Source organism: Lathamus discolor, chromosome 6 (assembly GCF_037157495.1).
Source record: "Lathamus discolor isolate bLatDis1 chromosome 6, bLatDis1.hap1, whole genome shotgun sequence".
In the NCBI taxonomy this organism is placed as follows: Eukaryota; Metazoa; Chordata; class Aves; order Psittaciformes; family Psittacidae; genus Lathamus; species Lathamus discolor.
Window position 1 is genome coordinate 16754970 of NC_088889.1, and position 24937 is coordinate 16779906.

Sequence of the window (24937 nt, forward strand, 5' to 3'; positions counted from 1 at the left end):
ACATGAGGCGGCTTCAGTGTGCCCTTGCAGCCCAGAAAGCCAACCTTAACCTGGGCTGCATCAAAAGGAGCGTGACCAGCAGGTCGAAGGAGGTGATCCTGCCCCTCTACTCTGCTCTTGTGAGACCTCACCTGGAGTATTGTGTGCAGTTCTGGTGTCCTCAACATAAAAAGGACATGGAACTGTTGGAACAAGTCCAGAGGAGGGCCACGAGGATGATCAGGGGACTGGAGCACCTCCTGTATGAAGACAGGCTGAGAAAAGGCTGCGTGGAGACCTCATAGCAGCCTTCCAGTATCTGAAGGGGGCCTACAAGGATGCTGGGGAGGGTCTCTTCGTCAGGGACTGTAGTGACAGGACAGGGGGTAATGGGTTAAAATTTAAACAGGGGAAGTTTAGATTGGATATAAGGAGGAAATTCTTTCCTGTTAGGGTGGTGAGGCACTGGAATCGGTGGCCCAGGGAAGTTGTGAATGCTCCATCCCTGGCAGTGTTCAAGGCCAGGCTGGACAGAGCCTTGGGTGGGATGGTTTAGTGTGAGGTGTCCCTGCCCATGGCAGCGGGGCTGGAACTTGATGATCTTGAGGTCCTTTTCAACCCTATTCTATAATTCTATGATTCTATATGTGATGTTTCTATTAATCACATTTTAATGACCTCCTTCCATGTGCTAAGCTACTTCATTTAAAACTGCTTGTTCTCCACATCCTTTCAGTTCATGCCTTCCTCACAGATTACCATGTAAGTATCTTGATCCTATTTTTTCCAAACACTTCCATTTCAGAGTTTTTTATATTATTGTGTTGTATTCTTACAAAACACCAACAACTCCTTCCTGCCCTCTGTGCATACACAAACAGAATACAATACCAAATCATGTTAATAAATTATAGGACTTGTAAAAACACAGCTTATTTTCCAGCCCACAAGAGTTTACTGCAAAGCTACTTTCATCAGCTGTAGACAACATAATTACACACACATACACACACTTCTCAGGCATTCATTTGGCTGCCAGCCTGTTAAATGCCTGTGTTCTAGGAGGAAACATTAGAAAGGCAATACTTTAACTCAGTACATGGACATTAAAAGGCATATTTGTATTTTGGATAGTATTTTATTGTATTCAGAAGCCACTGGAATTATTTTCCCCTATTATGTATTGTAAGAGCTCTAAACTTAAAAAATGGGTGAAAGTTATAGTTCCCTGCCCCATTCCAATCCAACTTGTAACATAAACTTGGTGGCACTGGAATCATCCCCAGAAACAGAAACCTTCAGTGTGTGGAAGGGGAGATTTTTTTAAAGGAGGGGGAAAGCTCACACCAGTGATAAATTTGGTCAGTAAAATTACCTTTTTTTTTTGTTTGTTTAATAGAAGGGCTCATACAATTGAGTGTGAAGATATTTGAAGAACATGGAAATGAAATGAAAGAAGTGTGTGGAAGAAATTCTTTTTATTGAGGAAGAGTCTACATATCTAAGTTAAGTATTCATCTACTTCTTGCTGCCTCCTGGTAACAGGCATAATGAAAATACTGCACTGAGCATATGTATGGAAAATGGCTAATAAAGGAAGAAATACAGTAAATACACTTCATACAACCTTAAAAAAATTCAAACAATCATACAACAAATTCTGAAGCACTTCTGTGATTCTGCAATTTACCATTATGCTCGCTGTTCAGAAGTGCTTACAAATTGATGCTTTTTTTGTAGAAAGGTTTTGTATTGGTTAATAAAACCACAGCCTTAAAATTGTTGGCTTTTAGTTACAGAGGTAAGAGAGGCATCATCTGAATTCACACCAGAGCTTTTGGAAAATAAAAAAAAAAATAATTAAAAAAAAAAAAAAAATGGCAGCAGCACAAGCATGTGCCTCCTCCAGTGTCCAAAACTCTGTGGCTTTGCCATGGCTAAGGAATAGAGCTACGCTCAACAAAGCAGTCGGTCTCCCCAAATACTTTGAGACAGCCTGGCATCCATTCTCTTGTTTACTGATATAATACTCTACTAAATTTATAATGAAGCAGAAGAACCTCAACTGACCAAGAGAAGTTCCACACAAGACTGTCAATATTGACGACACCTGGAAATTCATTATCAAAAGAGAATTAATTTATTCGACCAACCAACCTATAAAGTAAGACATATGCTGCTCTGAAGATGGGAGAGAAAGAAGTTTCTGTAACATATGCTGTGCCCAAGCAGAAATAAAGTGTTACAGATGATTTGTTCACTGATGATGTAAAGTCAGATTAAAGATAGAAACCACAGCAGTTCTAAGATGTTTTCCACAAGAGCTCCCTCTGAACAAAGGTCTATTTACAACAATTTTCAACAGCTTATGGAAAAGCTACCCCTGATGTTTGAAACATCACTGATGCTTCAATGCATTCTATGGGGCCATCTCAGAAACACCTTGAATAAATACTGGAGTACAACAGAAACAAAAGTAGCCTGTCTGCAGTATTAAAATTATGACCAGTGGAAGAGACTCTTTCGCACACTTCAACATTTTATATTGCTCAGGCACTGAGTATCAATTATCTTGAGCACAGGAATTTTTAACTCTAGGTTTTTGCTAGAGCCACTGTCCATTCCTCCCAGAAATTAAAAGCTGGGCTACATTTCACCCTTTCACTTCATTATAATTTGAATTTATTTACATACAAAACAAGAGACAGGAGAAAGTTCTTACATTAATCCAACAAGGGGCACCTTCACCTTGTAATAAGAATGCTTTAGGCAAGGCAGCTGCATTTACTTCAAGAGCATATATAAAATTCAGAGTACCAGTATCAAACAAACAGTAATGTCAGATTATACACTGCCAATAGATTCAGGTGGGCCCTTGACTATTAGGTACAAAAAAAACCCAAAAACAAAGTCAAAGAATCAACTCCCCTCCCTCCCAAAACTTTCCACCACTTTAGTTCTGTTTAGAATGCTACACAATGAATAAATTACATCTTTCTGGGATAGTGGTGCTTTTACTCCTACATCTCAAGGAAATTCCAAGCTAATTAATTAGAGCAAGAAATTACACTGAGCGGGATAACGTTTTAAATGAAAGAAATGACTTAGAAACACCAATCAAAGATGATTTGATTACGATTAGCTGTGCTGAGGTCTAAGTCATTAAAACCGATGAAGAATGTTTTTACACTGGTCTATTCTATGTAGTCCATTACCTACACTATCTCTGTAGTTCAAGTCTAACAAATGGTATCTGATAATTCAATACTGAAGAATAACATTCTTTCAATGCACGACTTGCTCTCCTACACTGACATGTTTCTAATAAAGAGAAAAAAATAAAAAGAATCAGTAGCAAGTAGATTTGCAAAATTCTTCACTGGGAGAACTTTACATGAAATATTCAGATTTTTATCTGCTCACCTTCTACATAGTCTTGTTTAAATATGGCTGCTGCTTTATTCTGAACAGTCATTATCCCAACAGAATTTACAATCATGGTTTGATAAGAAACCATTCCCTGCGCTTTCTAACAATTGAGGCCTGCCCAAAGGTACAGCACTTCTTTCCATGCTCTCAGCTGAAGTGACGAGCAAGACGAGCAGACCTATAATCAACACGCAGCTGAACAAAGGAGTGAAGGATGTTCTTGTCCAAATTAGCAAGTTGTTCTCCTGAGCAAACTTGCTTTAAATTATCCGGGGCTACAACCAGAAGATTGCAAAGTGCATGCAAGGTATCAAAGAGTTGTAACACCAGCGCAATCTGTGGTTAAGAGAAAAGAAAGAAACATATTGAGAGTTAGACTTGCTTGAAGTCTTATGAAACAACATCCATCTAGATCTTCAAAATACTTCCTCCTAATGGAGGATTTACATCCATCATTCTCTCATGTGCTTAAATTTATATATAAATACATGCACTTATACATCTGTAGGGAGATACACATGCAGGCAAAGTTATACATAGAACACATAATAATGCAAACTCAATACTTCTTCAGCATACACATATAGCCTGCAAGCAACAAAATGCTACCAGGAAACTGCTGGTATAGTAGAATATGTAACACCAGTACGCAGAATGGCGATGTTCAAACAGAAACAAACTGTTTTTATGAAAAAAACCCTATTTGATTAAAAACAGAGTCCTGCTACTGATTTCGACATGGCTGTACATCACCAACCTGTACACGCTTACCTTGAAGTCTTTGGCACACTTCCTATATTCAGCCACATCGCATATAGCTAACATGCCTCCCATGCAACTGTAGGAATATTGCTGTAGGTGTTCATAAATAAGTCGATGAAAACGAACTCCAAGCTCCATTAAAACCGTGTCCACATTCTTGCCATCCATAGAATTTCTAATTTTTTCCACCTGCTTTCTAACATAGCCACAGACTTTAACACAAGCCTAAACAATAAAAAAAAAAAAATTAGGTAACTTTCTAGAAACCTGTTCTTCTCAGAGTGGCTTCCACATCATAAGCTGAACATCAGCCACTAAGTCTTTAAACTTCCCACAAGACATAACTGAAATCAGTCATTTTCCAATTAATAATTTTTGAAAACTTTATTTGCCACGCAAAGACTTAAAAATGCAAGTACAAAGACAGATGCAAGACAATATTCACTTAAGGTACAGTTCATACCAGTTCAGAAAAGTCTGATTTGGTCTCTTAATTCAGAAAAAGATCAAGGGGTGGGGAGGAGGAGGAAGTGATTAAAAACCTTGTCAGCTGCAATTCTGAACTGAAATAAACAGCCATACAGGCATCATCACCCTTGTGACACAGTACCAGACTCTACATCCATTTCTCCCATTCCCACCTAGCTGCAGGCATTGAGGCAATGCTCTCACTTCTTATCGACTGTAGCTTCTTCTCCACTCCTCTCTGAATCGTTCCCTAACAAGAGCTTAGCATAACCTAGCACTACAGCTCCTCAGTAGCCCACAACCTGGTATTCAGACATTTGGTGAGAGAGATAATGTTCTGCAGCAAAGAATGCTCCTGCCATACACATGATGCTTTGTCATGCCCCTGCCATCCTAGGGAGAAAAGTGGCCAGCAAATAGAGAGTACCTGATGATTGATTTTCTGAAACTGATAGCTTAAATGTAATTATCAGCTAAAAACCTTGTTCCAAATCTGTGCCTCTTGTGAGATGAAAGAATGTGGCAGTGTCTGACATGAGATACAAAACTGCTAATGTGCTTTTCAGATCGAGAAAATAGTCCAAAACAGAGTTTTGACTTTTAGTGCAAAATGGAACAGCTAAGTTAATGTGTGTTTGATAAGAAACATCTTGTACCCAGTAACACTCATGAGCATTTGAAGCTATACTGATGAACTTGGACTTAGCTTACTTACATTAGTATATTGAATCAAAACATTGTTTTCATCTTCTGGTTTAAAATCTGTCTTCTTTTGCTCGGCAGCCAAGATGTGTTTCATCTGTCCGATCATACAATTCAGTGTCCTTTAAAGTTACAAATACAGGTTGGGTTTCGAAGGGAACACTTTGATTTCTGTGATTTTTATATTTAGATATACACTAATATGATTCTACATAAAAGTAAGCAGCATAAACCATAAACCCTACTACCTAATATTTGAGTAATCTACAGAAAACATCTATTATAAGAAGCAAGCAGTGCTAGACCATGTCAAAGGAAGCACTTCATTTAACAGAAATACAAACACATAAGCACTCTTCTCAGAGAGGATACACTTCATTTCACGTAAGAAGTTAGAAAAAGGAGAATCAAAAAAAAAAAAAAACCAAAAAACCAAAAAAACAAAAAAAAACAACACCCCAACAACCCTAGAAACTCTTTCCTCCAAGTTCTTGGAGCAGAGCATACAGGATGCTGGCCAGCTGGTTTTAAAAGGGACACATTAATTGTAAGGTAATCAGTTCAAATACAGCTCTTCAGAGAGATTGAATACCATTCTTCAATGCAGAGGGAATCAAAAAGCCAAAGGAAGCATTCCAAAATGTTTAGTAGAATTAGATCAAATTCCATATTACTCAGAAGCAAGCATCAAAAAACACTTGGAAAATGAAGGCAGGAGGGAGAGGGAGGAAAAACCTCTCCCTTTGCCAGAACCTAGTGTTTCTCTTGTTCTCAGAAATCTAATAGAGTTTTATAATGTCATGTATTTCTGCCTTACAGGATTTATCTTTCTGGAACCTTATCAAGGCCCTGGTTTACTTCAAGTCCGAACCAAAGGTCAAACAGCAAAGCACCCCTGAGAGGAACCTCTGTTTGTCTCTTTTTTTCCCTCACATTTTCTTTACTCTCTCATCCTTCCAATCTTCCCAAAGGAAACAGTCAAGGTCATTACAGGCCCTGAAGGATTCCAGCTGGGGTGAAGGGGATGAAAATATATGTATCTGAGTAAGGGTGAAAGAGAGAAGCATATATGTATCCAAAGGAAATAAACTCCTTTTTATTATGCACAGAGCTCAGACTTGCATTTTAGGTGTACTTCATCCAAGCAATCCAGAAATGGATAGAAATTTAAAGAAATTCTATCTTGTATTCTCTTCAATTTTCATTTTAAATAAATACTCCTAGAAGGCTATTTACAGAGAACACACACTGAAAGAAAGCCAGCTGAACTAATTTTGTTTGGCTATCAAATCGCTTTTATAGTGGTACACAACTGCTATGAATGGCATTCAAGAAGCTGCTATTGGACTTTTTCAGACTGGCTACTGTTGAAACCATCAGTGTTTATAAATTTGCTTTCATCTTTTAAATTCAATCATTCCTTTAAGCAAGACAATTTTTTAACAGCATCAGTGGCACCCCAAAGCAGCACGTTAGCAGGCCCACAAACATTTTACATGTTTCAAAACTGATCTCTCATATATGCTCCAAAGCACAAGTTTGGTTGTTTTTTTTTTTTTTAAGTCTCCGTGCACAAATATTTGAACATACCTTTTTCCAGCAGGGAGTTGTTCTCCTAAATCTTACTATCACTTTTAAGAGATTAATTATTTTACACAAACAGTAACAAACTACTCTAATGTTGATGACTGACCTATATGTCTGGATCTGAGCTTATGGCCTCAACAGTTCAAGTATTTCAAATCTGTTTGTAAACCTCTATAGAGTCACTTCCAGCAGGAACAGCTAAAATCTCAATTGCCACTTATACATTTTTTTATCTCCATCTCTCTTTTTGCACCTACAGAAAATGCAGGTGAAAATAATGTATCAATCTTTCTCAATCCCACTAGGACACAAATGCAATGCCTGTTTTTCCTATACAGTATTCCTGTTCTCATCCCTCACCAATATGGTGTGATCCTCACAAAAACCTCAATAAAGTTTTCCAGAGTAGCCCTTGTTACCCTCAGGATGGCTTATTTCTGATACTGCAGAGAGAAAACAGGCACAGAAAGTTTAGGTAATGTGGGGGATTGGCTTGTCAAAAAGGGTCACATAGATATGCTGCAGCTGGTGGAGCAGGAATGTGGTAAACACCACAATCAGCAGGTTTAAGACCAGGAGGAGGATGGAACAGCGAATCATCAGCCAAGGACACTAAGCGATAAGTGCATGAGAAAGAGGATGGTGGGGGGGTGCACGGTGTAGCTGCAAGAATGTAGAGCTTACGCAATGCCTTATTTGTGCCAGAACCAACCAAGTGCCTAGTATTTGCATATTTACTGTTATATTAATCGAAGGTGGTAGCCCAATAAATGAAGCTTGCTGTTAACTCATACTGAGTCGTCCAAGTCTTCCTTTCACGACAAGGCAATGTGCTCTAGGTTGACTAATGCCACCTTTAAATATGGGAACATTACATGCTCCCCAGACCAAAATGCATTGTGCAACAGCTCCATTTACTAATATTAAACATACTAGTTTGTTATTTTCCTCTGCTGCAAAACAGCTATGATTTTATTTTACAATTTTTATAGCTATCCTCTCATCTTTATTTGGAGAAATGTAAAAATAAATAAATAAATAAATAAATAGAAAAGAATTAAGTGAGTCAAAGCAAGTCAATGTCAGGATCAAAATTATTCCAGGTCCACAGACTTCTCTGACTAGGTCTAATCCATAGCACTGCACAAACTCAAGCAAATCATCTAACCTATTTTTGTCATACTTTTCTCCTAATGGAAAGCCTTTAGCCTATTTCAATCATCATTCCTCCCTGCTTCAAAGTAGAAAAAAGTAGTGTGAGACAATAAGGTAAAACTGAATTATTCCACTCTTTCTACACAGCCAAAATCCTTTAATGTCCTTCCAGGAGTACTGCAGAAAACCTGCCATGATCCTCTACACAAATTCTAAGTTTTCTATGCACAATAATGCATATTCATAGATTAAAAAAAAAAAAGAAAAAATTAAAGAAAAAAACCCACAACAATTGTGTTTAGAAATACTACTAAAAGTAGTTTAGAACTACTACTAAATACTAAAAGGAAAGCTAACATACATCACAAGAGTTTTACAAGAATTAATAATTAACAGGAAGTTTAAATCCCTACTTGCCTATCAATGCCCATATCCAGCTTCACTTCCATTTGTTCGATGATATCCTTTTTCTTCTGAAGACACTCAGATAATTTAGGAGAAGAACTGCAACAGTACATAGGATTGGGTACGTGACAATGTTAAAATAGAAAAAAAAAATTAAAAAACTAAGATTTGTCTGCTGAGTCTGCTACTCAGAACAGGATTTTGTGAAGATTTCCCATCCCATCAGAAAGTGCTATTTCAAGTGTAGCTAGCTGGGTTTGTGAGTGCTGATGGACCGCACTGTAACGTGCTCCAGGCAGCATTGTGTCTACTGAGCGGTGCGCCTCTCAGCTGTTGCCATCCCCAACAGGTGAGCAAGCAAACCCAGCTTTTCACATACATTTGTTCAGAGCACATCAGTGTGCTCTACCTCAAGTGTATCCAAAAATGGGGTCCCAATAACATGCAGCTTCTACATAGTTCATGTAGCTCCCAGGGCATGGCCAGCTGCTCCCTCCGCAGGTGCTGCAAGGTGCCCCTAGGAGTCTCAGCAGCCTCAGTATCATCAGCTCACCCCAAAGCACACCCACAAACCCCCTCTAGTCCTGGCCTGTAACACACCTGTGGGGTCTCTCAGGAGCAACTTGTCTCTCCTTCCTATCAATACTCTTGGAGTTCCCTCTCTCCTATTAGTTTTCCGAGGAACCAATTCATTTAACTTCCCTTCTTCCCTCTTCTGTTACAGCATTTTATCTTGTCTCATCATCAAGCTGAACCACTCCAAGAATAAACTCCTCTTAATAGAGATGAAGCATGAAACAAATTGCTTTCTTCATCAAAAATGACCATTTACAAAAACAAAAAGCTAATCAAAATAAAGGTACCTGATCAATGGCATCAGATGATCATTGAACTGTTTGTCAAATAAATGAAAAATAGTATTGGCCTGGTGGACAACATCCAAGAAATAAAGATTTGCGTTCTTTGAATCAGAAGAGGGAATGCCTACAGCAAAGAAGGTTTCATCAGGATTGTAACGATATGCAGTTCTTCTAATTAGTATGATGATTTTTTTAAATATGCAGAATTTTTCCATGACTGCTTAAATCACAGGCTTAGAGTTTCAAAAATTTACCATGGTGCCATATATAGAATACTTATAGCTATAAGAGGTAACAACCATAAGCACAGAAATATGTTGCTTTTTGAAATTTCCAACAGCAAAATGGACCAGACAATTTAAATATTTCTTCAGTACATGAGTTTTATGCTTTCATGTAGGAAAGCTAGGTTCTCACTGTCAAGATTTTAATTTCCTTAATACAAGCAGTTTTCTTATTTACTGTCACTCTTGAAAATGCACAGGTATACAAACAAGCATGAAATTCTTACAAAACATAGGACACTATGCTTTAACATAAAAACATTCTCCTGCCACAGCACAGAGAACAATTAAAAGAGGTATGAAGTGCTGATGTACCAACTTTGTGATACAAATGTTTTTGATACATAGATGGAAGCATGCTGTCTTCTATTCCCCAAATGGAAGTTGCACTTTAGAAGACATTAAATGCCGACTCCCAAACACATAAAACAGATTTCATTTAACCAATACATTCTGAACAAGGCCAATCAATAAGGCACAGCAAAGACCTGCAAAAGATCATCTACACAAAAAGGCCAATGAGATGAAATTCTCAGAAAATACTCACCAGCGAGGCCTGTTTCTAATGCATAATCAATGTGTTCAGTACATAAGAACTCTACAAGCATAGAAAAAATTCTGAAAGCATTCTTCGGTAAGTCAGATGGATCAGAGAGCTTCAAAGAAAAAGGAAAAAATTTATCCTAAAGGTCAGTTCTACATACATTTGAAAGTTTATCCGATATTGCACAGGGGATAAGCTGAAAATGTAACAAGTATTCCAGAATAATTGGAATTTTATTCTAAATGAAAAGTATTCATAGCCTTTAGTGTTCAGCCTTTAGCATCATTAAAACCTTCAACATCATCAAGTAAACTGAAGCTAACATGCCACAGGATGCTAAAAAAGCAGAAGTATAGAGTTTCTAATCATGACAACAGTAATAATGAAGGAAGATATTAATTAATAGTTCTTAAAACACAACTGTCCAGATAAAATCTCAGATATTACCTAAACTGCATGCCACTGTATACTAGAAAAACATAGGCAGAAAAGATGACTGCATCCATATCCTGCCTTTTAGGTTTTTACTAAGCTTCTGCTACTGGCCACAGTGACAGGCAGGACAGTAGGTTACATGGACCTTCAGTTTCACCCAGTGCAGCTAGTCATTCATCACTGCTACAGTACTGCAGACAAAATAATACAGACTGAAAAAAACTCAGCTACACAGTTCAGCTGGAGTCAACGGAGCATGAAAATTTTTTATGAAGTGAAGTAATGCCCATATACACACATAGCACCTGCACCTTCATGAGCTGTAAGCAACACCAACTTGTCAGTAAATCCCTTTTCCAAAGAAAAATGTGATAGGGCTTTTTTATGCAGGAAATACAGCTTTGTTTTTTAAGGAATTACATGAAGACTTTATGAAGCTAGCAGTAAGCAAAGATTACTATTGCAATACAAGCTAGTTTACATAACACCACTCCCAAAGATTTCTGCTGTATTCACCCCCCAAAAAAACCAAAACAAAACCCCAACAACAAAATACCATTACAGAGATTTCCCGGCACTGAAATGATTCACTATATGGTTACATACTGTATTACCAACTTATTTTTCCTAAAGCAATCGCAGGCATTAAGCTAATTTACAGTGTTAATGGCATTAAAATTTGTTAGAAATCAGTATATTTAGCTAATTAAAAAAAAACCAAACCTCTAGCATTTAATTTTGTAATTACATTTCAAGGAGTTTCATTTAAACTGAAGTACCAGACAAATAGTAACTGACAGTAAAATAAGCAATTTCATCCGAAGAAATACACTTTTTTTCAGTTGTTGTTGGACTAAAGCACTTAAAGAACAGTAGAACATTACCCAGGTAAACAATGCTAAAGATTATTCCTCTCAGCATTTTATTGGTCAAAATTCTCTAATGCAAAAGGAAATGGCACTTGACACAGAAAACCAACTGTTGAACTATTCTTTATATTTTTAAAGCAGGAAAAAGGCTTCTCGGGTCTTGGGTATAACTTAACAAGAAAAGCAGAGTAGACAGCAGGTTTAATCATCCTCACTTGTTCCAAAAATAGACAGTATTAAAAGCCACAAAATACAACTAGATCCACATTTAAAAAGGAAACCCTTAGTCTCCACCATGACCTTGCTTCAGTGAAGAATGCAAGAGAATTAATTTTTTTAATAATGTCCTTCCTTTCTTCCTATCATGCTTCAATCCAAACCCGAACCTCAAGATTTAACTTCACACAAAATTATATCACTAATGGAGATCACAGGAAGCAAACTTACCCTGTGACACCTTTCAAAAGCTTGTTTAGTTTCTTGCAAAAGGTTAACCACCACTTCTTGTGACAGAAAAGTTTCTCCATGTGTGTCAATACTTGGCCCCAATGGTAAGTTTGTACGTTGCCTTATTCTCTCTTTGAGGTCTTGAATACTAGAACAAACATATACCAGAAGAAGATTTCACTGGATAGAAATTTTGATGCTCAATTTCAACAATGATTTAGGATATTTTGGTTGTTAACTTAGACAGAACCCAAGACACAGTTTGGGATACACAAGCATTAAGACAGTCTTGCAAGCTTAACAAAAATTGCCAGTAAATGCAAAACTACCACTTCTGATTCCATGGTTAATTGTGTTCTACCATGGCACGCACACACCACACGACCAGCTATTTCCCATCATGGAATAAGAGTAATTTCAATTGAATCCTATGACACTATGTTCTGTGGACAAAGTTTAGCCTCAATACATTCTGTCACACTGTACTTTCAAAGCACTAACAAAAGTTTTGTATCTCATCCACATCCTCAAATCCTCTCCATTCATCCACTGTCTCAGCAATCCTGATTTAGTCAAGCATGCTCCAACACACTGCCATGCATAAAACAACCCATAAAATTACTCACTACAATTTAATGTTTCCCCAAGAAAATTTAATTTTCATCTTTGTTTTTTAACTAATTTAATTACTTTGCTGCTGCTCTCTCCAAATCACTTTTCATTCCTGACACACTGAACCGAGCAGCTCTTTGAAAGGTGCAGTAGTCTCATCACTTCTGCTTCACACAAGTTTTAATTCTTCCTTTCCCATTTTTCACTAGTCCTTTATTATTTTCTCTACTCTGAGGATAATGAAGTCTTGTTTTACCTTTCTCTAAGTCCATTGCATCTTCTGGACTCATTAAGAGCTTTCTCACTGACATTGCTATGGTCTTTTCCCCTTCCTAGGTCTTGGGAGGGGACCACAAGACCTGGGCAGGTGAAAAAAAATGTATGCTTTTAGATACACACATACACATGCTTTAGGTACCTTAGTTTTGCTTCAGTCCTTTTGTGGATCTGGATCCTAAGTTGAAACATAGGTTTAACTGGTATTTTTCATTTCCCGTGACTGTATAAATACCATGCATCACCTTTCATATGTACCAAGAGCAATACATTTTTTAATCAGAACATAAAGTGACAGCAAATTATAAAAAGCTGTAGGTCATTTTAGAAGCCTGCTCTTTTGCAGTTCATGACTATATATCCAATGTGGCAAACACTATGTTTCTCCCCGTACCGCCTCCCTTCCATTTTAAAAGTACAGAACTTCACAGAAGAAACTTACCCTCCAGTGCCAATGGACCTTTTCTGGTGGTTTTTGGAATCATAATAGCGTTGCAGAATCATAGCACTCCTACTTTTCAAATAACCAATTTCCACCTCAATGTAATTCTCCAAGTAGGAAATGAAAATGGATTTGATAAGCTTAGACAAGAAAGTCTGCTTATCAGTACCCAAGTTAAATTCCATCAATTTGCTTGACAGATTAGTAGTTCTTTATGCAAAAGAAACAAAGAGGAGAGGAGGAAAAGGTTGAATTTGTGTGAATTACATGTTTGTAAGTACACAGCACAACGAAACCCTGATTGCATTAAGACTTCTAGCAGCCTTACATTTAAGTAAAGAATTTTGCATAATTCATGTTTAATTACATACAGTACAACTGCAGTCAAGTAAGTTGCCAGTGAGATGCGGAGGACTAGCTTTTACACAGTATAAAAATTTTTCTCAAAGATCGCTATATTAAACACTTCCCATTAAAAATAACAATGACAATTTAAAAGTTTCTTTAGGAAAGCAATAACTGTAAAGGTTCATGGCCATAATTTATTTTTTTATTTTTTTAAATGACAGTTTACATTTTTGGCTTTTCTTCCTACATATTGATAATAAACAAATTACAGGAGAATATCTACACCAATATAAAATACCTTGTATATAGATCATAGAGATTCTTAAGATACTGTTCTGCATCTGATTTCCTGTGTTCTTCCAGCTGGTCCTTTACATAACTCTGTAAAATTTGGGTACATCTGTTAGAAGAACTAGAAAACACACCTCATACTCAGTATTTGCCAGATTACATTTAGTTTACTGCAAAGGGTGCATCTTAAGGTAATTTGTATATTCTTAGAGTTTACATATCCAATTTACAGATCCTGCATTATCTACAGAGTTAAAAACATCATTTAGAAGAAAATTATTTAATAATACAAAGCAGTAGCATGTGAAGCAAAGACAAAAGACAGATTGCTTTAAAAATGTGACTGACCAAAAACCACAAAATCCCCTATTTTTATGATTCAAAAGCACTGGAGGCCTAGGGGCATTTCTGCTTGACAGCAAGCAAAGGAGATGCTTACGTATTTGCTTACAGCAACACATACACAAACTTGGTATTTTATGGTAAAGAATTTTTTTGTTCAAATATGTGACAACAAGAAAGCCCTAAGTCAAAACTGACATATGAATTTGGTTTTCAAACACAAGGTCAATCTCTACACTATAAGGTGAATAACATCTACAGGCAAATTGCCTTTTGCAATAGTCAGCTATGATTCCACACCCTTATACAAAATTACAAATATTGCAAGTTGTCATTAATTGTTATTACTAAATATTTATTTATTTTTTCCTCAAGTTAGATACCTGAAGTTTAACTTCAAAGATATTTTGAATGAGTTTGGCTAGTACAGTCTCTGGATTGCTAAAGACTTCTCCAACTTGCTTATTCACTCGCTGGCAGAGAATGGCTGCATCTTCAAAGACATCATTCCTCAGGAATGCACCCTAGGGTTTTAGAAGCACATTTCATAATATATTTACAACAACCAGTATGACTAAATCAATGAAGACCCAAAGAGATACATTTGAAATAAAACATGTTACCTCTTGACACTGTTTTATGTAGACATCAACACAATGGGAATAGCCCTAGGGAAGAAGCAAAACAACTCAGTGTTGAAGCAGGTTGTCCATACTTCAGTATAGAATAAAATCAAGAAAATACAACCCTTGTGAAAAAGTTTTTTTTAAAAAAACAAAAGCAAAAAAAAATTATTCATCTAGACTCCTTCAAAACCATTGTTGTCTCAAACTTAAAAGTTACTTCACTTATCCCCACACCACATCGATATACACCAGAAGTTTCAACACTCTTTCTCAAGCATGAAAACCAGTTTACATGCATACAAGAAAAGATCTTAGAATGGCCTCTACTGACCTTGCCTCCAATCCCCTATTATCCACCTTTATTCCCCTGCATTTGAGTTGATATAGAACAAACATAGAATAGAATCATAGAATAGTTAGGGCTGGAAAGGACCTCAAGATCATCTAGTTCCAACCCCCCTGCCATGGACAGGGACACCTCACAATAAACCACCTCACCCAAGGCTCTGTCCAGCCTGGCCTTGAACACCGCCAGGAATGGAGCACTCACAACTTCCCCGGGCAACCCATTCCAGTGCCTCACCACCCTAGCAGGAAAGAATTTCTTCCTTACATCCAATCTAAACTTCCCCTGTTTAAGTTTTAACCCACTACCCCTTGTCCTATCACTACAGTTCCTAATGAAGAGGCCCTCTCCAGCATCCTTGTAGGCCCCCTTCAGGTACTGGAAGGCTGCTATGAGGTCCCCACGCAGCCTTCTCTTCTCCAGGCTGAACAGACCCAACTTCCTCAGCCTGTCTTCATACGGGAGGTGCTCCAGTCCCCCGATCATCCTCGTGGCCCTCCTCTGGACTTGTTCCAGCAGTTCCATGTCCTTTTTATGTTGAGGACAGCAGAACTGCACACAATACTCCCAAGTGAGGTCTCACAAGAGCAGAGTAGAGGGGCAGGATCACCTCCTTTGACCTGCTGGTCATGCTCCTTTTGATGCAGCCCAGGATACGGTTGGCTTTCTGGGCTGCGAGAGCACACTGAAGCCGGTTCATGTTCATTTTCTCATCGACCAACACCCTCAAGTCCTTCTCCACAGGGCTGCTCTGAATCTCTTCTCTGCCCAACCTGTAGCTGTGCCTGGGACTGCTCCAACCCGGCATTTTTAAAGTTACATATGTTATCTGAAATAGTTGTTGTGCCCATGCAAATATGTTCAATTAAAACAGGCACTTACTGTACCATGGGCTGTTTTACTTACGTATTTAAGTTAAAACCCTCGAGTTTTACCTTGAAATGAAGCAAAACTGCTGCTACTTCTCTCATTCTGGAGATTTCGCCTCTCCGTTGTGCGCTGGTAAACTCTTGAATTAGCTGGCACTCTAAGTCATGGTACTTACCTGTAGAGGAAATGGGATAACAACGAAAATCCATCAGGTTATGTAACACAAGCACCAACAAAACCTGTAATACTGACATTACTGCATACTTCTTTAATCATCTTTAACAATTCAAATATAGGAATACGGATCAAAGTGGATAAACTTACTTGCTATCTTTGATTTTACTTCAGAAAACCTGTTAACAACAAAAAATACCATGATTAAATTCAAATCCACATCACAAGCAAAATTACAGACATCCTAGATCACAAGTAACAGGCACTCTACTTAAAATGAGAACATACAACACAAAGACGGCAGAAAAGTTACACACTTTAGATCCATAAAAACCTACAAACATCTAATTCAAATCTAGCATTAAGTCAGCACAGCAAAATTATCCCATTAAAAGTCTGTTAAGCAGTTTAGGATGTGTATGTAAGGATGATCCCGAAACATGAGCATGTGAACACAAATTTGAGAACAGAGGAGATAGAAATAAGAACACAATCCATCTCAAAAGCTACATGAATCACTAAGCACCAAAAAAGTAGACAAGGGAAGCATTAGAAAGTTATAGCTGTGTGAAGATTATTTTTTTAAAGATGTTCAGATAGAATATTACCTGTCAAAAGGCAGTTCCTGTGCAATCAAGTGTAGTTTTTGAATAATATCAGCTGCCTCTTTAATCTGTTGAGAGTAACATGACAGAATTACTAAAGAAGGTCTGATTAAGGGCTGTTCCTTTCCTTCCCCTTCACTGTCCAATTTTCCATATATGTAATTCCTATTTCTAAAGCTCGCCAATATACCCGTGGAAGAGATATCCGCCTTAAGGTTCCTGTGTGTACTTTCATGATGCTTTAAGGGTTGGGATTTTTTTTAACATAAAGTTAAGTAGGTCAAAACATGATAAAAAGCCTTGTTATGTGCTCACATTGGGCACATCTATGTAAGTGTGTAAGCCACCTGGACAAATACCTCATCACTGCACTGTGCCAACATAGTTATATAGCTTGCAGACCAAAGACTCCCCAGGGCTGATTAGATCAGAATGTGGCTAGAGCAGTCTCATGAAAATCTGCACCCTTCCAGGTGAGAATAAAATATATAGCTGTAACTCAGTGCTGACTGAACTGTGATGCTATCTTGTACAAGTGATTAGGATAGAAAACTTAAAGAATCAGACCCATACAGAAAAGATCTCAGTTGAACTCCAACGCAAAATGGCTAGCCACCCTTTCAGACATGTCAGGAAAAGCCATGACAACACCGGCATGGAGAGGGAAAAAAAGGGAATCGAGGAATCAAAGCAGAGCCTAGTTAGAGTACCTCACATTGTCCCAGTGAAGGACAAATGGAAGCTGTATTAGAAATTACAAACTGTGAGGTCCAAAGTAAAGATCAAAATGAAAGTCAGTTAATCATACACCTACAAAATAGGAATAGTCACTTGAATAGAAAAGCTAACAAACGTAATACAGAATGCAGATTTCTGGTCATTTATTCTTCCACAGTTAATCAGCATGGGAAGTGCACCTAAGCAGGGCTTAGTAGTGTTTCACTAGGCTGACTCAAACTATAGAAAACACCAATTTGAAAATGTGGGGAAAGAGCTGGCTGCAAATGAAGCTCAATGGATTTAAGTACACGATGTCAACTGGCCCAAACCAGCCACAGCTCTGGGACAGTTTTAGAGGCTTTGTTATGCGATCTTGGTCACTGGAAGGTACCTCAAAGAGGGCAATGAAAGCTCTAGCTACTACATTCAAGCAAAACCTTTATAAGTTGACACAATGGAGAACATGCAGTTTATCTTGTTCTTCCTGTTACTCATGTTCCAGGGATCTGGACTTTGAGGAAAGTAATGAAATCCTATTCTCCCACCACTTAGAGCAGGTTGGGATTAAAACTTTTCAAGAATCAAACAAGACACACAGGTAACGATAAAGAGTACAGGCATTACACGAGGCTGGCTGTTTAGCAAAAATAGGGGCTCTCATGAAGTATATCCACTCTGCTTATTACGAGCAGCTTATGTTTTGAACTGTCAGTTTACAATAGCCTCTTAAGTCCAAAGTAGCTACGCTCCTCACATAAATCCAATGAAACAGCAGTTATTTCTATAAGCTTACAGCAACCTTAATACCTAACAATTGTGATCAATGCTGACGTCATTAGAATAATCTATATATATCAGCAGTTATTCATCAATGTTAAAAAAAACCAAAACCAACCAACCCACAAATACAGTATTTTTTTTGTTTCCTCTTCAGGTAATAGCTGTCAACTAACTTATTTTTTATTGAATTCAGGGCCTTTTCTTATGCACAACAGAAGCCATGACAAATCAATTCTCCGTGGTTTCTGCTTAAATCTAGACATACGTAGTTTTTAATTGAATCAGGCTTCTGTAAACTACCAAAATAAATATAGAGTCTATAAAATGCAACTTAAAGGCTGTAACACACCCGGAGAAAAAAATCTGAAATACTGTGGGCAAATAATGGCATGAGAGAATTTTAACAAAATATTTTTATGAACAAGCTAAAAGGCATAATGGAATAATGATGAGTACAGGAACTAAATTGAGAACAGGATGAAAGAATTATAGTAGACACATTAAACACAGGACAATGCTATTGCATGATAAGCAAGTGAGCTGCCAGATCATTTTGATAGTTTGTTTTAACTGATTTGCTCACTTCAAGACTCTTCAGTACAGGACAAGGACTGGTTAGCTGGCAGCACAAGGGAGATTATACGGATTCAGAGGACAAAGACACACAATACATAGCATGGAAGAACACAGCAAGGAAAAACCTTCATAGAGACAATAAGTTAGAAATTGCTATATATGGCTAGGAGAAAGTAATGTGAGAAGCAACACCTTGAGTGCAGGGAAAAAAAGGAATCCAATAGATTTTAAGAACTGACCCTACTGAGAAAAATATGAATTCCCTAGGAATAACTGCATTATAATTGTTTTCCTGCCTCTCCTTGCCTTCCCTTGCCTTCAATGTCTCAAAGGAAAACCCACACTTGTGAGGGATGGCATAGTACAAAAGAGTCATAACATCTTCCAAGCCACTATCTAAACTCCACATCAGTTCAAAGATCAGACAACAATGAGAAAGCATTTGATTTTACATTCAAGAATCTTTGTTACTATCTCATGTTTTAAAACTTATTTTTAGTTCAAAGATTCATTAAGATGTTACAGCACATGCCTAGGCAGGTTCTTCTAAAAACACTACTTCTAGTTACTATTTAAATAAGGAGGCAAAAGTTATGGAACAGTACTAACCCACCTACATGGAAATTAGCTGCAGTAAGATAACTTGGATCCAGAAAACCTTGTTTGTGTTCCCACATACTTCCCCTGCAGACTAGCACAAGACTTCTGGCCTTTACTACATTTGCCTTCCGCAGATTTGCTGAATATCTTATTAGTCTTCAGACTGTATAAAGATTAATTTGTTTACCAATTGCCAGGTTTACCCTATTTATCTACTTTTTTTTTTCAGATCCTCCAACAGAAAGTAGTATGAAACTTCAAATTATAAGTGAAAGTTGAATTATATGAGAGCCTCTTCAGCAGACAATACAATTCTCTTTCACTTATACTTTGTTATTTACCATGTTGCTATTAAATATTTTTAAAATGAATTTTTTATTTCTACTCAGGAAACAAAAGAAAAACTTATGCAGATCTGGAAAAGGCTGTCCGTAGATGAATTTCAGTTATGTTGAAACCTTTTTGTTTGACTTGGAAGTTACAGAAAGTTTTATGAGCTCCCTCTTTGATTAGGGCAAACTATCAAATGGTAATTACCATATATCCACAGACCACGAATCAAAAGTCACTATGCAACTGACTTGGGAATACAACTATATGAAATGATTAGTTTTTCATTTTCCTGAGAGATACCTTAAGGCTCAGTTGAGAGGAGATGACTATTAACCTGTTCTTGGGCCCTTTGTGAGCTGCATTTCAAGCACATATTTTTTGCTGAATGTGCAAACCAAGTTTTTGCTGTTCCCACATACTGGGGGAATTTTTTTCAAGAGTACAATCATAGCATTGCACAGAAGTTAAGGAGAGTGTGAAGATTCTTCAGGATGCACCTCAAAAAAAAAAAACCCCAAAACCCACAAAAAACCCACAAAACCCTCAAACCAATAACTTACCTTTCAAACTAAATAAGGAAATCCAGTATGTGTCCATTTGCTTTCAGCTGGACACTTTTCCTTCAGTTTATTTCTATTAGCCACACCATTCTGATTGCATTTGCTTCATGAACATACTCTTGAAGCATAAGAAAAACAAAATGCTTTAACATTTCTTTGAAGTTTTCCTGCCCGGTTCCTCTAAATTCAAAGGGTGGAGACATATCCACAGGACTATACAAAGCCCAAAGGCATGCTGTGACAAAAAGGTATCCAAGGCCAGTGGACTGACCCAACAGAGTAAAGTTTCACAAAGAAGTTGTATTCAGAAACGTTCTGCATTACAGGGTGGATCTGAGGCAAGGGGTTCAAAGGAAAAAGGCAGATATTTGTGCACTCTAAAGTTGCCCTCCCAGCATTTCTCAAACCTCGATAATTTCATAAAATGAAAAATGCCAACACTGCCACATTAAGCATCACTGAATACAAATGCTTTATCAGCAATCTGCAGCCTAGTGTTGTTAATTTACATTTCAGAACAATGAAACTTTAACAAGTCAGTCACTCACTAGTTTGAAGTCTGACCATGGTAAGTCATGGTAGCAGCTTGTAATTAGGGCAGTACTGCTTATTGCTTTGAACTGCTTTCATCCCGCTGACAGCTCTTACCTTTTCAGAGTTTGTAAAAACATCAGACTTCAGCTCTCCGTCCAGAAACTCATTAAAGTATTTCATCAGCTTCTGAGCCTCCACAGCCCGTTGCCGTGGCGTGTTTACCCCCTCTAGTTGGTCACCAAGGTGACAGACCTTAGTTGCTACATAGCTGATGTGCTCATCTAGTTCTTGGAAATGTTGGAAGGCAACCTGGGAGAACACAGGCACGCACAAAAAACCCTCATGATTTCTGTTTACTGTACTTTAGGAAACACTAGATTTACATCACTAAGAAACACAGTGATCGAAGGCATTAGCTTTCCAGGTACTGTATCTCTGAACTACAGAACTAATCAGAACCACTAATGAAGTACACACAACCACTTAAAAGTTCACTGTCTTCCTTTTAACTATTGTGAAGACTCAGTACTTTCAGAATAGCTAACACTCATTAATGGAACATGCAGATAAGCCCCCTTTGACAGGGGAAATTGTTCTCCATCAAAACTTCTTTATTCTTATCTCAAACAGTAGCATTCTGTACCAAGAAACGTTAATAGAGCATGTGATGCTTTTAAAACTTGCAAAGCTTAGCACTGACTATACTCTTTAGATTTTACCTGGTTGCTTTTCTGCAGCTCTTGTACTTTCTTGGCAAATTCCTTTGCTTCCTTCTGGCACTGCTGTTCTAGTTTCTCCACCTTCCTCTGAATCCTTTCATCCATTACCTGTAATTCTTGGATATGATTTACAAATTCTTCCAGTAATCTGATTTAAAATAAAATGCAGGAAAGCAGACTTTAGTTTGAAAGACATTGTCTTCTGCAGAGAGCTTAAAAAACCTCAAAGAAAAGAACTTGCCTACAAGGTTGATATAATCAGGTATAACTTACAAATGCTGTTTTGTTTTAAACTACATCACCCTAGCTGTGTAGAACTCTATGTCTACATAAAAATGATGTAATCACATAAAAGGTAGGCCAGAGGAGAGGGGAATACCGAAATACCAATCACCCAGGAATGCGGCTCTGCCACAGGTACAAAAAACCCTACATTCCCATCTTCCCTAAAGAAGTCTCATAAGGACAAAGAGTTTAGGCTACCACATCCCTTCACTGTAAGAACTATAACAGGGTAATATTGTCTACCGTACATGTTACAGTAAACTTGTAAATCAGTATCCTATTAACAGGCAACAAATACACTCATGTAATCTCATAATGTTGTTTTGCTTACAACTATTTTCTTTCTGGATTTTGCTTGTTTTCTTCCTCTAACGTATATCATTTTGAGACCTTTCTTCTATCTTTCCTATCACTTTGATTTTATTTCCAGACTCACTCTTCCCAAATATAGGAATGAGTTCCTAAATTTCCTCTCTTCTTTTTCATTCCATTCTCAATGTGTGCCTCTCTCGTTCCCTTTTTTTAATCCCATTTATCCCATTCCACTCATCTTTTCAGCTTATGCTTTCTTAAACATCCCAGTCACTGATGCTCAAGGAATGAATTATTCCCAGATCCTCCATAGCCATAAAACTCAATGCTAATAACTGAAAACATGTGAAAGATCTGATAGCGCTGCTGCCCAGGTTTAATATTAGATCAGAAGGCAAAAGGAAACATGAATCTCTTCCAGGGAGCTATTTCTAGACTACTCAGGAATTGCCTTTTTAGAATACTGTGAATGTGAAGCCCTTCCGACCTGCAATGCTGCTGAAGGCAGATGAGCATGCTACTCTTCTCCTGACTTCCCATGAACAAGCTAAAGACTCTCAACAACCAGAAGTGAGAAGCAGAATGTATTATTCTACCTTCACGACTCCTTTCCAGTAACAATTGCAGCACCTCTCTTGGCCAACAGCTTTCTCCGAGCAACACCTAAATGATACTAACTCAACTCTTCAGCTGCATGGAAGGTCACTGCAGTTTCAGTTTGAACTTCTGCTGTTAAAATGACTGGCTTGGAGCACTGCTCACTGTACTGGTCTAAAAACCTATTTCAAATGATATCTTTATATGACTTAAAGGCACAACTTACTTAAGAAAACTAGATTGAGGCAGACGTTTATGACTGCCTTCCTCAACTTCCTGCTTGCCCAAAGCCCAAGTGTAAGCATCTTGCATTAGATTCCACAGAAAATCACAAGAAGCAAACTTAAGTTTACAGAAATATATTTAACATAAACTTTAAACAACAGTGACACGAAGCATACTTTTCAACAAAAGCCTGGAGAAAGGCAGACAGTTTCTATTCAACAAGCTGATTCAGTTCCATTTGAGATTTGTTTTTTAAACAGTTATTGTGCCAGCTCAGCACTTATTCAGCAATAGTACCTAATATAATGAGAGAAGAAAGAATGCTCAAGTAGAAGAGGTAGCTGCTGGTCACATTTCTCAGAATAAAGACTCCAACATTCTTTCTACCAAACAAAAGCATCATCTTCTAAAAACAGAAAAAAAACATACACCAAAAGCTCTGGTGGGTTTTTTTTTTTTTGATAATAATTTTGGCTCCCTACTCAATATTAGAAGATCTGACAAGAAAAATATTTCCTGTTGCAGGATTCTCCCACTTGTCCTGAAAAATTTGAAAGTGGATCACAGGAGTTAACACAGACAAGCCAGCAGAAATATAGAAGATAGGTTAAACTGAGTAGGCATTGGTACAAATCATTAACTACCCTAAAGCATATATTAGGCCCAACTGTGAAGAAAGAGCTACAGGAAATAACGCTGTATATTTCCAGGCTTCTTCCTGCTTAGATCACATGCAAAGCTCTGCATAGGACACAGGCCCCAAACTGAATGTCAAACGTTCAGCACCTTGCAAGAACTCAAAACAATATCCTTTCTTTTCTTTCATACCTCCAAAGAGCCAGACTGCTCCAGAAGGAATGTCCTTTGACCAAGTTAATGAAGTGTTTCATGTTTCCTTTTGAGTAACAACAGCTTGTCTATGAAGTTGATAATTCCTAAATTTTGTTTTGGTACTATCTCAGGTTACTACAATGAATGATCATGTGCATGAGAAGTCACTAAGGAACAGTTATTGCACTTGCTCATCTCCCAGTGTGAAAAAAAAAAAAAAAATCAGTTTTACCTCTAGAAAAGCTACCAATACTGGTACAAAAGCTAAACAGTTTGAAAGAGTCACTCTTCAAAACAAAAGAATTTCTAGAGGTTTGCAGTACAGAAGCTTAGTTGCTGATGTTCAACAGATGGTGCTGTATAAAACTGTGCATCTGAGTTACCAAAACAACACCCAATGTCAGCCCAGTAACTGAAGATCTGGCTTCTTAGGGTTAGGTTTCTCACAGAGCCAAGCCAACTCACCACAGAGTAGAGAAGGTCCTACACTACCTCTTCCTTCCCCACTTCCCATACCCTAGCTTTGAGCTTTTCCACACCCACATTCCTTCTCACCACCAGCTCACAGACACAGAGTCTTCCCTTTGCACCTGCTCCCAGGCTTTTTCAGTCAGCAAAAATTGCTAACTGAATGAGAAAATGTTTTGGTGGGGTTTTTTTTTTTGTTTGTTTTTGCTTTTTTTTTTCTTCCTATCAGTTTAGTTTTCTGACATTTTAGTAAGTTACATTAGCTTATCATGAGATTGGATGCCCAGAGCTAGCTCAAGATGAGCCATCATGGTGTGCAGCTCAGAGCAAGAAGGGCAGGAGCCCATTCATCAGCAGCGAGCTGTTCATTTGATTCAGACTATACAAATTCATACAAATTCAGTTTAATACAATCTAAGTTAACATTGTCATGTTTCTCCCACGACACCATCCTACCTTTTATTTGCACCAATAAACTACTGGGTCTTAAAAAAAGCCAGGTCAGGGAGCTAAACTGGCAAGAAACTCATTAAATTAAC

General features: G+C 37.8%; 1 protein-coding gene across 1 annotated transcript in view; it reads right to left on the minus strand.

Moving 5' to 3' along the window:
• Positions 1-2096: 2096 nt before the first annotated feature.
• The window catches only part of EXOC5 (exocyst complex component 5), a 28529-nt gene continuing 5688 nt past the window's right edge, over positions 2097-24937 (minus strand). The window contains exons 3-18 of the mRNA XM_065686089.1: positions 21681-21828; positions 21076-21270; positions 16862-16926; positions 16404-16432; positions 16145-16254; positions 14861-14905; positions 14621-14761; positions 13903-13985; positions 13257-13466; positions 11927-12074; positions 10179-10287; positions 9351-9471; positions 8500-8586; positions 5354-5462; positions 4180-4395; positions 2097-3744 (exon numbers count right to left, since the gene is read on the minus strand). Coding sequence (XP_065542161.1) covers positions 3556-3744; positions 4180-4395; positions 5354-5462; positions 8500-8586; positions 9351-9471; positions 10179-10287; positions 11927-12074; positions 13257-13466; positions 13903-13985; positions 14621-14761; positions 14861-14905; positions 16145-16254; positions 16404-16432; positions 16862-16926; positions 21076-21270; positions 21681-21828 — 2005 coding nt within the window. The 3' untranslated portion in view covers positions 2097-3555. The remainder of the gene's footprint in view (positions 3745-4179; positions 4396-5353; positions 5463-8499; positions 8587-9350; positions 9472-10178; positions 10288-11926; positions 12075-13256; positions 13467-13902; positions 13986-14620; positions 14762-14860; positions 14906-16144; positions 16255-16403; positions 16433-16861; positions 16927-21075; positions 21271-21680; positions 21829-24937) is intronic.